The sequence below is a fragment of the Oryctolagus cuniculus genome, chromosome 14 (assembly GCF_051225735.1).
Source record: "Oryctolagus cuniculus isolate XC-2025 breed Fujian yellow rabbit chromosome 14, ASM5122573v1, whole genome shotgun sequence".
Lineage (NCBI taxonomy): Eukaryota > Metazoa > Chordata > Mammalia > Lagomorpha > Leporidae > Oryctolagus > Oryctolagus cuniculus.
Genome location: NC_142880.1, coordinates 3,822,954 through 3,835,013, shown reverse-complemented (window position 1 = coordinate 3,835,013; position 12,060 = coordinate 3,822,954). Strand labels below are relative to the sequence as shown.

Genomic DNA, 12,060 nt, shown 5'->3' with positions numbered 1-12,060 from the left:
CTTCTTCACTTCTGTGATACTGGGGGAAACTGTGAGAGCCAGCGATCAGAGTAAAATCCCACGTGGCTGTGGGGCGCTGACGCCTGCCTCTCCGCGAGATCGGGCTCTGAGTGTGCCCCAAGTCCGGCGGCCGCAGGTGCACTCGCTGGACTGGCTGGAGCTGTCGTCTCCCTTTTATATCTTCACTGCCTCCAGCAGGTGCAAAGCCCCTTCCAGCCGCCCTCGCCTCCCGGACTGAGGCCCACCATGGAGGCTGGCAGGGGCTCACCAGCGCCCCCTGGAGGCCGGCAGGGGCTCACTAGCGCCCCCTGGAGGCCGGCAGGGGCTCACTAGCGCCCCCTGGAGGTCGGCAGGGGCTCACCAGCGCCCCCTGGAGGCCGGCAGGGGCTCACTAGTGCCCCCTGGAGGCCAGCAGGGGCTCACCAGCGCCCCCTGGAGGCCGGCAGGGGCTCACCAGCGCTCCCTGAGCTGTCAGTCTTCCGTGCTGACAGGTGCTGCTTCAATCTGTCCAAACACAGCGGGTGGTGACTGCCAGTGACCAGAGTGCACTGCTGGGGTGGGGTGAACCCAGCACAGGGCGGCAGCCGGCAGACAGGCAGGCATGGGGTGGGCTGGGGGCGGCCAAGGACTGTAATCGCCTGCCCTCTGTGGCCAGTCAGGGGCCAGCGTGGAGTGGGTTATCAACAGCCCAGCCCCGAGTTCACAGGGAATTCAGACTTCGCAGGGCCTCGGAAGGGAAGCACTGCTGGGGTGGCGGTCTGCCCCGGCTCGGGAAATGAGAGGGTGGCCGTGCAGGAGGGGCCACCCTGTCTGCAGGGAATGTCACTTGACCCAGATTACAGGGCTGTCCGGAATTCCCGGTGGAGACCGCGGGCAGCGTGTGGATTAAAGGGAAAGGTCTCCACCCTTCACACGAGGCCACGAGTGCGTGGGGTCTCTCTTGCAGGGCATGGAAGGACCAAGGCCCGTGAGCCCTCCCCCCATGCCGGAATGCTTCCTTCGTGAGGGGGTCTCTGTGTCAGGGTGGAAGGCAGGCTTGGTCCTGGCACAGCTGCTGTGAGGGAGTGACAGCCTGACCCCACGGGGGCCCTTGGTGGCCTCCTGGCCATGTTGCCCTGTAGCCCCCTCCCTATGGCTCTCAAGTCTCCTTTGCTGGAGCCCAGGGAGGGGCTGCTTCCCCCCCCCCCCCGTTATTCTGGCACTGCTGGGCTGCGGCCTGTTCCAAGGCGGCAGGAGAGGCCGGCGCAGGACACCGGTGCTGGAGCTGTTTCCTGGCGCTGTCGGCTTTAGTTGAGCCTAAGAGAGGTCGTGCCTTGGCATTTCTTGTGAATACCAAATTGGGCAAATGAGGGCTCCTCCTGAGGGCCCCTGGCCTGACGCTGCGGACCCGTGGAAGTCAGGTGTGGATGCTGGGGGGAGACCGGCTTAACGGAGGAAAGCTGGCAGATCGAGGGGCTGCTCCTTCTCGCAGTGTGTTCTGGGCCCGCTGCTCTTGGTGGTGGTTCGTGTCTGTGTTGGGAAGCCTGCCCCTGCCTAGCCCGCCAGGTGGAGACCCTCACGGCCCTGTACCAGGGCACATGTGGCCTCCCCTGTGTCCTTGGGAGCCGTGAGTCACTGGTGTGTGGGACAGTGGGAACAGGACTGGACTTGTACCGAGAGCCTGTCCTGAGCGCGGGCCTGGAGGCCGCGTCTGGGCTCTGTGGTGCGGAGAGAGGCCCAGGCTTCCCGAATTTTCTGTGACCCAGAACAGTGAAGGCAGCCCCAGGGGCTCCCACACCGGGCATCGCTCTGCCAGTGTGAACCGGCTTGTGGGCGGGATGAGGAGAGGTGTGTTTTGGTTGTCACGACTTCTGGGGTCCTCGTCAAAGGCAGCAAAGGCAACGTTGTGTTGCCCCGTTGGGACTGCCTCAGGGGAGGGGGTCATGGGTAACCCGGGAACCCTTTTGTAGTCACATGGGGTGCAGCATAAGCATTTGGGGCTCTGTAATACCCCGAATGTAGAGGATAAGACTCTCCTAGGCTGAAAGTTCTAATAGATAGAGCTTTAAAATTTTTTTTTAATTTTATTGTCATGCATATTGACCAGGGTTGGGCGGGGAGAGGGAGGGGAGGCAGAGGGAGAGATCTTCTGTCCATTGGTTCACTTCCCAGATGCCCACGATGGTCAGGGCTGGGCCAGGCTGGAGCCAGGAACTCCATCCAGGTCTCCCACGTGGGTGCAGGGGCCCATGCATTTGGGCCATCTTCTGCTGTCTTCCCAGGGGCATTGACAGCACGCTGGATGGTAGCAGAGCAGCCAGGGCGCTCGCCGTGGGGTAGGGGCTCCCCGTTCCTGTGACCAGGCTGCCGACGGGCAGTGGAGGGGGGCTGGGTGGCACCCCGTGCTCACAGCAGAGAGGCAGGCATTGGGTGCTGGCTTCCCAGGGCGCTCTGTGAGGTGGGCTCTTATTGCCTCTCTGCTTCTCCTCCATCTCTCTCTCTCTCTCTCTCTTTTTTTTAAAGATTTATTTATTTATTTGAAAGGCAAAGTTACAGAGAGACAGAGGCAGAGAGAGAGAGGTCTTCCATCCACTGGTTCACTCCCCACATGGCTGCAACGGCTGGAGCTGCGCCGATCAGAAGCCAGGAGCCAGGAGCTTCTTCCAGGTCTCCCACACGGGTGCAGGGGCCCAGGGACTTGGCCGTCTTCTGTTTCTTTGCCATGCACAACCAAGACTCGAACTGGTGCCCAGAGGGATGCCGGCACCACAGGCAGCGTCTTCGCCTGCTGACCAGAGCACCGGTCCCTCCCCCGTCTCCTGTCTCCTTGGAACGGAGGAAGAGAGTGGGCAGAGGCCGGGCTGCCTCGTGGGGCTCCTTGGCTGACAGGAGACTGTTGGCTGCTGTTAGTCCTCCAGGCAGGCCAGCTTCTAAGCACAACCCTGTTCCCAGGCCAGGCTAGCCCATCGCTAGGCTAACCAGGTTCTAGGCTAGCCCATTTCCAGACCAGCCCATCTCCAGGCCAGCGTATCTCCAGGCCAGTCCATCTCCAGGCCAGCGTATCTCCAGGCCAGCCCATCTCCAGACCAGCCCATCTCCAGGCTAGCCCATCTCCAGGCCAGCCCATCTCCAGGCCAGCCCATCTCCAGACCAGCCCATCTCCAGGCCAGCCCATCTCCAGATCAGCCCATCTCCAGGCCAGCCCATCTCCAGATCAGCCCATCTCCAGGCTAGCATATCTCCAGGCTAGTCCATCTCCAGGCCAGTCCATCTCCAGGCCAGTCCATCTCCAGGCCAGTCCATCTCCAGGCTAGCCCATCTCCAGGCCAGCCCATCTCCAGGCCAGCCCATCTCCAGGCTAGCCCATCTCCAGGCTAGCGTATCTCCAGGCCAGCCCATCTCCAGGCCAGCCCATCTCCAGGCCAGCCCGTAAGCAGGAGGGCAGAATCAGACCCATTTTTGGGGCCAAGTCCCCAGTGCTTGGAACAGCCCTGACACAGGCTTGCAGCAAACACAAGGGAGCCTGCGAAGTTAGCTGGGAGTCCTTTGCTGCCTCTAACTGTTTCCATGCCTTTTGGTTTTGTTCACAAGGAAGATGCTTTGTTTTACCACCACCACCCCCAAGCCACGCTTCACAGCCTGTGTCCTCTGTGGGTGTCAAGTGCACGCAGTCCACTGCCTTAGCTTCCTGCTGTCTCAGTAAGCGGCTGTCGCCTGCTGACTCTCTGTTTGTCTCCTAGCTTGACATCGACAACAAGATCAAGTTCCGATGCCCTGCAGGGGCGGTATGCGGCCCCGGAGCTGGAGGTGAGTTCCTTTCCCTCTCCTCTTGCTCAGGTGGGGTGTGGGTTTATCATGACATGCAGTACCGGGGCCCAGGTTCTGGAGGGGCTGGGATGTGCAGCACCAGGGGCCCAGGTTCTGGAGGGGCTGGGACGTGCAGTACCGGGGCCCGGGGTTGTGGTGGGGCTGGGACGTGCAGTACCAGGGCCCAGGTTCTGGAGGGGCTGGGACGTGCAGTACCGGGGCCTGGGGTTGTGGTGGGGCTGGGACATGCAGTACTGGGGCCCGGGGTTGTGGTGGGGCTGGGATGTGCAGTACTGGGGCCCGGGGTTGTGGTGGGGCTGGGACCTGCAGCACCGGGGCCCAGGGTTGTGGTGGGGCTGGGACATGCCACTCCAGGGGCCCAGGTTCTGGTGGGGCTGGGACGTGCAGCTCCAGGGGCCGAGGTTGTGGTGGGGCTGGGACGTGCAGCCCCAGGGGCCCAGGTTGTTTTGGGGCTGGGACGTGCAGCCCCATGGGCCCAGGGTTGTGGTGGGGCTGGGACCTGCTACTCCAGTGGCCCAGTGTTGTGGTGGGGCTGGGACCTGCAGCCCCAGGGGCCCAGGTTCTGGTGGGGCCGGGACCTGCTGCACTTGCCCTGTGCCTTGTCTCTTTGGAACTCCCCGTGTACAAGTTCGTTTGGTCCTCCGGAAACCCAGTGAGGTGCTGTTACCTGCAGTTGACCGAAGGGACGCCCAGACAAGTTAAGCTGCTAGAAGGTGCGGGTTTGGGTTTCCAGGAGGGAAGCCGTGCAGTCTGTCCGCCTCTGCCGCGCCCGCTGCTGCACAGGAGCCCGTCTGCCGTGCCCAACCCCTGCTGCCCTTCTGCCGTCTGGCCTCCACTGTCGTGGTAGCTTTGTCTGGATGAAAGAGCCTGGTGTCTGGCTGGGGTCAGTCCCCTGCACCTGACCTGCAGACAGTGAACCATTGCACAGGGTGGTGGTGCTGCCAGCGTCACTCACAGCTCCCTGGTCACTGCTGGACTTGAATAGAGTGGGCCCCGGAAGGTCTAGAAGGCCGGCCTTGTTCCCGGCGCTGGCCGAGAGGCCGCCTGCGGAGGCTGGCCGGCTGTGGCATCAATGCCCATCTTGTGAGCCAGTTGAAGCTCAGAGAACAGCGAGTGCACGGGAGGTTAAAGCGAGGATGCCTGCTTCTGTCTGCAGGGGGACTGAGCAGCTGGAGGGCGTGCCGTGGGGTGCAATGGGGGGGGGGTTGCCCCTGTCACAGGCCCCAGGACGAGCACCGGGATTCATGATTGATCTGAGCCTTGGGCCTCCGTGACAGGGTCCTTGTCACACAGGAGGGACACCGGGCTTGGCCTGGAGGTGCCCGTGTGGGATGAAGGCCCTCCCGCCCTCCCCTTCATCCCTGGTTCTCTGGGTACAGAGACCCCTCTGTCAGCTGGGTCCTTTTGGCGTCATGTGGCAGTTGGTCCCAGCCTGGTCTTGTTAACAGTTAAGCTGTTTTGGGGCTGGCGCCGTGGCCCACTTGGTTAATCCTCCGCCTGTGGTGCCGGCATCCCATATGGGCACCAGGTTCTAGTCCCGGTTGCTCCTCTTCCAGTCCAGTTCTCTGCTGTGGCCCAGGAAGGCAGTGGAGGATGGCCCAAGTGCTTGGGCCCCTGTACCTGCAGGGGAGACCAGGAGGAGGCACCTGGCTCCTGGCTTCGGATCAGCGCAGCACTGGCCATAGCGGCCATTTGGGGGGTGAACCAACGGAAGGAAGACCTCTCTCTGTCTCTCTCTCTCTCTCTCACTGTCTCTAACTTTACCTGTCCAGAAAAAAAAAAAAAAAAGGAACAGTTAAGCAGTTAAGCTGCTTTGCATGGGGAAGGGGCCGGAGGCCACAGAGGGAGCAGCCCATGCTGTCCACGGCCAGGTCAGCAGTGGTCTTAGTGGGAAGTGGGTCCCGAGTTCTGTGGTTTCACCGTCCTCTGGTCGTCACCTGTCATGCTCTTGGGGTCTCCGACATATGTGTGTGCCCTGCTCAGTCACTAGGTTAGCAAAGTGGCTTCAGGTGTTGAGCTGCCTGGCCTCCGTGTCCTCCACAGTGCAGGGTGGTGACCCCAGCCTCTGCGGCTGAAGAGGGTTGCACGCAGGGGCCTGTGCGGCACGCGGCCGCCTGGGGCCCGGCTTGGGTTCGCTGCGTCTCAAGCTGAGCTCGCCAGCAGCAGGTGCTGTGGCAGAGTTGGTGGTGCGGGCTGTTCACTCGGGTTGGGCACCGTGAAGTGGCCAGGCAGTGCAGGTGGGGAGGCCAGCGCTGTAGTCCCCAGGCCACCTCCATGGCCTCTCGGACCCGCCCCTCAGCAACGTTGCCTGGTGACTGGAGGGGATCCGGTGGCCACCTCTGTGTCCCCAGGGTTTCGCAGCACACGTAGAGGGAACAGGTGCCTGTTGAGGGGATGCACGTGTGGCCCGGTGGGTGGGCGGGCAGGCCCGGGTGTGGTGGCCTCCTGCTTGCTGGGCGTGGAACCAGCACCTGACTCGCCCTTTTGCACGTGCAGGTCGCCCGGTGCTGCTTTTGCTTTGGCTCCGACGGGAAGGGTAAGTGGAGGACTTTGTCTCGTGGCTGTGTGGCCCTGCGGGCGCTGCTCCCGGGGACAAGGAGCGTGCATCCACCCCGGGTCCCCGAGCTGCCCCCCCCCATCTTCCTCGGGGCAGCGGGCTTCGTGCTGGACTTTGGCTGCGGAGGATCTGGCTGCACTTTGCCTTCTATTTAAGTTGTAGAGTGAGAGAAGGCACAAAGGACGTTTTGGGGAAGAAATGATTTGCAAAATACCAAGAGGTTCCCACACCTCATTTTGGCAGGGAGGGTCCCATGCGGCTCTGTGGCCCCCTGCTGAGCTTATCACACCAGGGGCCTCAGAGCTGCGTGCTGGGGTGCTGGGCGTCCTCACCAGCGCATGGCCCGTCCCCGCCCGCACGTTTGTACGCTTGTCTCCATACACCAGAGCAGACCTCTCTCCACGCTGCTTCTCCACCACGCGTCTGCCCGTGTGTGATGCTTTCTAAGGGCCAGCTCTGCCCTGGCTCGGCTAAGACACCTGCGGCTGAGGTTGCTGCGGTGGGGGCTGGGGGGGCGCCCAGGGCGCTCGCCCCGTCTCGGGCTTGGCGGGTGGGCGTCTCTGAGCCCCGCTCCCCTCTGCCTGGCAGACACCGAGGAGCAGGGCGGCGTGAAGGAGGGGCCGCGGGTCATTTACGACGAGAAGAAGGGCACGGTCTACAGCTACTCCTTCTTCCACCTGGTGTTCCTGCTGGCCTCGCTCTACGTGATGATGACCGTCACCAGCTGGTTCAAGTGAGTGCTCCCGGGGCAGGCTGCTGTCCAGGGCTGGGCGCCGGTGGCACCTCCTGGGTCAGCTCAGGTCGCACCGGCCTGCTGGCGTGTGCGCTCTGAGCCCTAGCAGTTTGCAGAGCCCAGTCATAGTAATGGAGGAAAAGCCCCTGCCGCACGTTTTTATTTTTTTCCATTTTGCCCCACATTTTCATTTAAAAACTTTGAGACATCTTTGAAAAAACAGCGTGTTAGTATGAAACGTAGCAAAGTAAACTCCTGTCTGTCCTCTCGTGTGCATGGACCGGGCCATGTGATTTTTTTGTCACATGTCATTCCACACATTGTCTCTTCCTAGTCGGCTGTCCCCGTCCCACGGCCCCAGCTCCGCGCACAGGTGCAGGGCTCCAGCTGCCTCGTGCGTGTGATCGCTCGGGGCAGGCAGTGTGGCCCTCGTGCTGCCCTCCGGCCGCTCCTCCCTGTGTGCTGCCCTGGTCCGCGGCAGCCAAGTGAGAGTCCGGGGCAGAGAGACCCAGGTCCGAGTCCAGCCCAGCGAGTGACCGGGCTGAGTATCGGGAGGCAGAGGGAGGTGGCCTGCTGGGTGGGGGCTGGGCAGATTCTGCCCAGCGTCCTCCTGGAGGAGCCGAGGGAGGGGGTGCGGTGGGGCAGGCAAGGACGCACCTCGAAGCCGCCGGCGGGCTCCGCCCGGTCAGCTGTGGGGCTTCAGGGTCGGCCCGCCATGCCAGGCCTGCACCTGTGCCACGACAAGGGGAGCTGGCCCCTCAACCTCCACAGCGGCGTTAGCCACGGAAGCCAGGGGAGGCGATGACCCAGATCGGGCGTGGTGGGGGGCAGGCCGAGTGGCGGCTCAGCAGAAGGCGCTGTGCGCAGTGAGCTGTTGCTGAGCCGGGAAAAGGAGCCAAGTCCAGGCCAAGTCCCTCACGCAGACACTCGCCCGCTCGCGGGGTTGGTACCCTGGAGCCTTTCAGGTCGGGGCTGCCTGGCACCAGGGCTGTGGGTCCTCCCACACCTGAGACGCTTCTCCGGCAAGCACTCCATGTCGGGGTCGCTGGGCCCTGCTGCCAAGCAGTGGCCTGGAGGCGCCGTGAGGACGGCAGGTAGCCCCCAAGAAGCCGGCCTTGACGTCCACCGTCAGCCGACCCACCGAAAACCCGCGTAGTGAGCACAGGAGGAAGGGGGCTCAGGGTCTCTCAGTGGGGTGTTGAGAATGTTCTGGAAGGGATGGGGGTGAGGGCTGTGCAAAGGCTGGGAACACCCCAGGCGCCACTGAATGCAGTGGTCCAGTGGGGCTGCATTGTCAGTCACTTGAGTGGTGGAGGAGCAGGAGCCGCTTCGTGAGAGACCCCCGCCCCGCCCTGACCACCGCGGTCTCTCGCCTCCGCAGCTACGAAAGCGCCAACATCGAGTCGTTCTTCAGCGGGAGCTGGTCCATCTTCTGGGTCAAGATGGCCTCGTGCTGGATGTGCGTGCTGCTGTACCTGTGGACGCTGGTGGCCCCGCTCTGCTGCCCTGCCCGGCAGTTCTCCGTGTGAGGAGCTGGCAGCCCACGAGGGCCGCCCTGGAACAAGCGTCCTGGTTGGAGCAGCGCCTGGCGCCCTGTGGGATGCTCACAGCCCCCGGCGGGAAGGACGTCTCCTCGTTAGCTCCTTCATTCTGAAATCTGGAAAGAAACGACGAGTCTGTCCGAAAGGAATTGAGGCCGTCAGCCCTAGGGACCACGGTGACCCGTGCTTTCTGCGCCTCGTGCGCCTGGAAGCCGGATGCTTGTGTTAGTGTTAGCATTTAGCTTCAGCGTGTTGACACCAGGACACAGCTGGGGCCCAGCGCCTTTCACAGGGGTAAAACCCACCTGTGTGCCTGTTGTTCTCATCCTTCGGAGAGAAACATGCCAAAACCTGGTGCCCCCAGCCCCAACAGATCCTGAACCCCACTCCCCAGCCTGCGCTCCCACACAGCTGGCATCCACAGGGCACCAGAGGAGGCACCTGCTCCTAACCCCACCCGTGGGCTCCTAACTCCGCCTCCAGGACCCTAACCCCATCCCAGGATACTAACTACATGCCCCGCCCCTAGCCCCGCCCCCGGGCTGCTCCCTGGGCCCCCAGGCCTTCCCCATTGAAGCCGCCGCCTGGCAGGATCCCCGCTTGTCTGTGCTCAGCATCTCTATCCGAATGCCACAAAGTTCAGTGGCACCGCCACCCACGCTGTCCCTCACTCCGAGCTCCTGCAGTAGGTGTGGCACCTGCATGTGTTGGACCACACCCGTGTGTGCGTGCGTGTGTGTGTGTGTGCGTGTATGCAGGGATCCCTGTTGTGCTCTCAGTCTGGTCGGGCGGCAGCTCTGCTCAGCAGGTCCAAGGGCGTCCTGTTCACGAGACAGGCAGCCAGGTGCTAGGGGACCTGGATGAGCTGGCGGGTGGGGGCCCCGGGCTGGTACAGGTGAGGGCAGGGGGCCTGCTTGGCCGCTGTGGGATGACGTGGAGACTGCCCGTAGGGAGCGGTGTGAGAGCCGCAGCCTGGAGCTCCGGGGGTGCCCCCTGCTGGGGTCAGGGTCTCAGCCTGCGGGCCCTGACACCAGCTGGAGGCTCCCAGCCCGGCCTGAAGCCCCCTTCCTGTGCCGGAAGCAGCTCAGGGAACCACACAGAAGGACGGGCCCAGGGCGGCCCCTCGTCCCTGTCCTTCACTGCCCTTCCTCCATGCGTCAGCCTGGCTGTGGCCTCGTGTTCAGTGGCTCTTTTATTCTCAGCTGAAAACATTGGCAGGTTTGTCTGGCGAGGGACAGAGAGGGGGTGGTTGGAGGGCATACAAAGGGGGCTTTAATGGTTATGCACCCTGATCACCGATTCTCAGGGGGTGGGTCGGCACTGGTTAAAGAACCCACCTTTTGTGCCGTTGAGATTAAGAAACTGGAAAAAGTGTGCCAATTGCTTTGAGTTGCCATAAGATTGGTGTACATTTTAATAACGGTAAAAAATAATAGACCCTTGCTCTTGATAACCCTGGCTTTTGATGGCCTTTCATCCCTGGCTTAAATGTGCATCCCTGGAGCTGCTGGTCAGACTCTTTGAGGGGTAGAAGCCGTAAGTGGTGGATTTTTAATTTTGGAGATGGGGAGGGGGCGAGCTCTTGTCCACTCGTTCACTTCCTAAATGTCGAGAGCAGCCAGGGCTGGGCTGGGGCTGGAGCTGGGAGCCAGGGGTTCAATCCAGGCCTCCCACGTGGGTGACAAGGACCCAGTCGCTTGAGCCATCACTGTTGCTCCCCAGGGTCTGCGTGTGCAGGAAGCTTGGGTCAGAAGCCACAGCCGGGCATCGAACCCTGGCACTCAGTGGAGGATGGGGGCGTCGTGGTTGCTAAGCCCAACGCCCAGCCCACGGGTGATTAGATGAGCTGCGTGTGTGTCGGTGCACGCGTGGTGTGTGTGTCTGTGTTCTCTGTGCCACGCATCTGGTGCAGAGGAATTTCCCCGCAGTCTCCTAAATGAAACACTAAGTTGGTGTGTGTGTGTGTGTGTGTGTGTGTGTGTGTGTGTGTGTAGGGATTCTCACAGGCGCGTGGCTCCTGCACCTGTTACCTGTTAGCGCGTGCTTGCCTGGTTCAGTGCTTGTTTTGTTTCTGTCCTTGCAGTGTCCGGGGGTGGCTCGGGGGTTCCCCGGACAGCATTTGCGCCCAGACCCTCAGGGACCCTGCGCTGGGACTGATCTCCGTGTAGTGCTGCCCCCAGCCCCCGTGGGCCCTGCCTGGCAGAGCTGGCGCCCGTGTTGGGTTCTGCCAGAAGTCCCTCCCGTTGGTGCTTCACGTCCCCAGAGCGGAGTCGTAGCCAAGCTGCCTGCGCTCCTGTCTCTCTGCATGGCCTGAGTGGGAACTCGCTCCGATGTGCACCTGTGTGCTACCCCTCCTGGAGGGGAGCGGGCCAGGCCAGCGCTGGGCCCCCTCAGCACCCTTAGCTCTTGGTGCGCTCTCTTCCGGGAGATTGCCCATGACCTGCTGGCGAATGTGCTGCCGGGGGACGCCCCGCCCCCTGGGGCCGGTGACCTTGCAGGTGGGAGAGCCGTGCCCACACGCGGGTGGGTCTCTGTCCCCGCAGTAGAGCATCAGCAGACACAGTTATTGAAAGGTGGAAAATAGCTGGCTTTAACCAAAGAGTGTTTTTTTTTTTTTTAAAGCAAAATCCTTTCAGAGAAAATGTGAGTGGGAAAGGGCAGAAGAACGCGTGTGTCCAGATCCACTGTGGGTGTGGCCTGCGCTGGGGTGAGAACGGTGGAGTGACCTTGAAGGCGGTCCCTCGGGCTGCGGGGTCCCGGGGCACACTCAGGGAGAGAGAGCTTATGGCAGATGCCTAATATATGTCTTGAGAGCTATTTATGAGAGGTTTAAGAGGATTCTGGATTTTTCCCCCTTTATTAAAGATTTAAGCTTTTTTTACATTGCGAAAACAACTATGAGAGTTTTATAGTCGTGACTTTGTTCATGTTCGTGATGTTGCTGGCTTCCATGGTTAGGCTTTGCTGTATTAGAACTTGAACCTGGCACTGTGAGTGCTGTCTGAAATTCCTGAAGGTCTCCAGTCTGCTTAGACGTACGTCCTCTGACTTCATTCCTTTACCACGGAGCTGATTCCGCATTTATGTTTGTTTTTTGAATGCGAGATTTTCTACACAGCGCCTGAACTTGACCAGTCTTTTCCTATGTACGAAAACTCAAGACTTGTTAACTCCGTACTTTAATAAAATAGAATGTTAACACCCCGGTGCTTCCTCCTTCCCTGAGACACACTTAGCGACGTCTCCTGCTTCTCACGTTGGTCCACTCCCTCTTCAGCGTCAGAGCGTCTACGCTGATTTTTTTTTAACTGGTACATAACAGCTGTGTGTGTTTTTGGTGTACAGTGTGTTGTTCTGGCGTGGCAGAGTCAAGCTGAGGTGCCAACACGTAGTTCCCGCTCTCCCGGCACCTTCTACCGGGT

General features: G+C 61.5%; 1 protein-coding gene across 5 annotated transcripts in view; it reads left to right on the top strand.

Moving 5' to 3' along the window:
• Positions 1-11,839, top strand: part of SERINC5 (serine incorporator 5) — an 86,972-nt gene extending 75,133 nt beyond the window's left edge. For all 5 annotated transcript variants that reach the window (XM_051854068.3, XM_051854069.3, XM_089312919.1 and 2 more), the window contains 4 exons: positions 3,720-3,786; positions 6,304-6,343; positions 6,953-7,097; positions 8,479-11,839. In XM_051854068.3, the coding sequence (XP_051710028.1) occupies positions 3,720-3,786; positions 6,304-6,343; positions 6,953-7,097; positions 8,479-8,626 (400 nt within the window). In that variant the 3' untranslated portion in view covers positions 8,627-11,839. The remainder of the gene's footprint in view (positions 1-3,719; positions 3,787-6,303; positions 6,344-6,952; positions 7,098-8,478) is intronic.
• Positions 11,840-12,060: the final 221 nt, after the last annotated feature.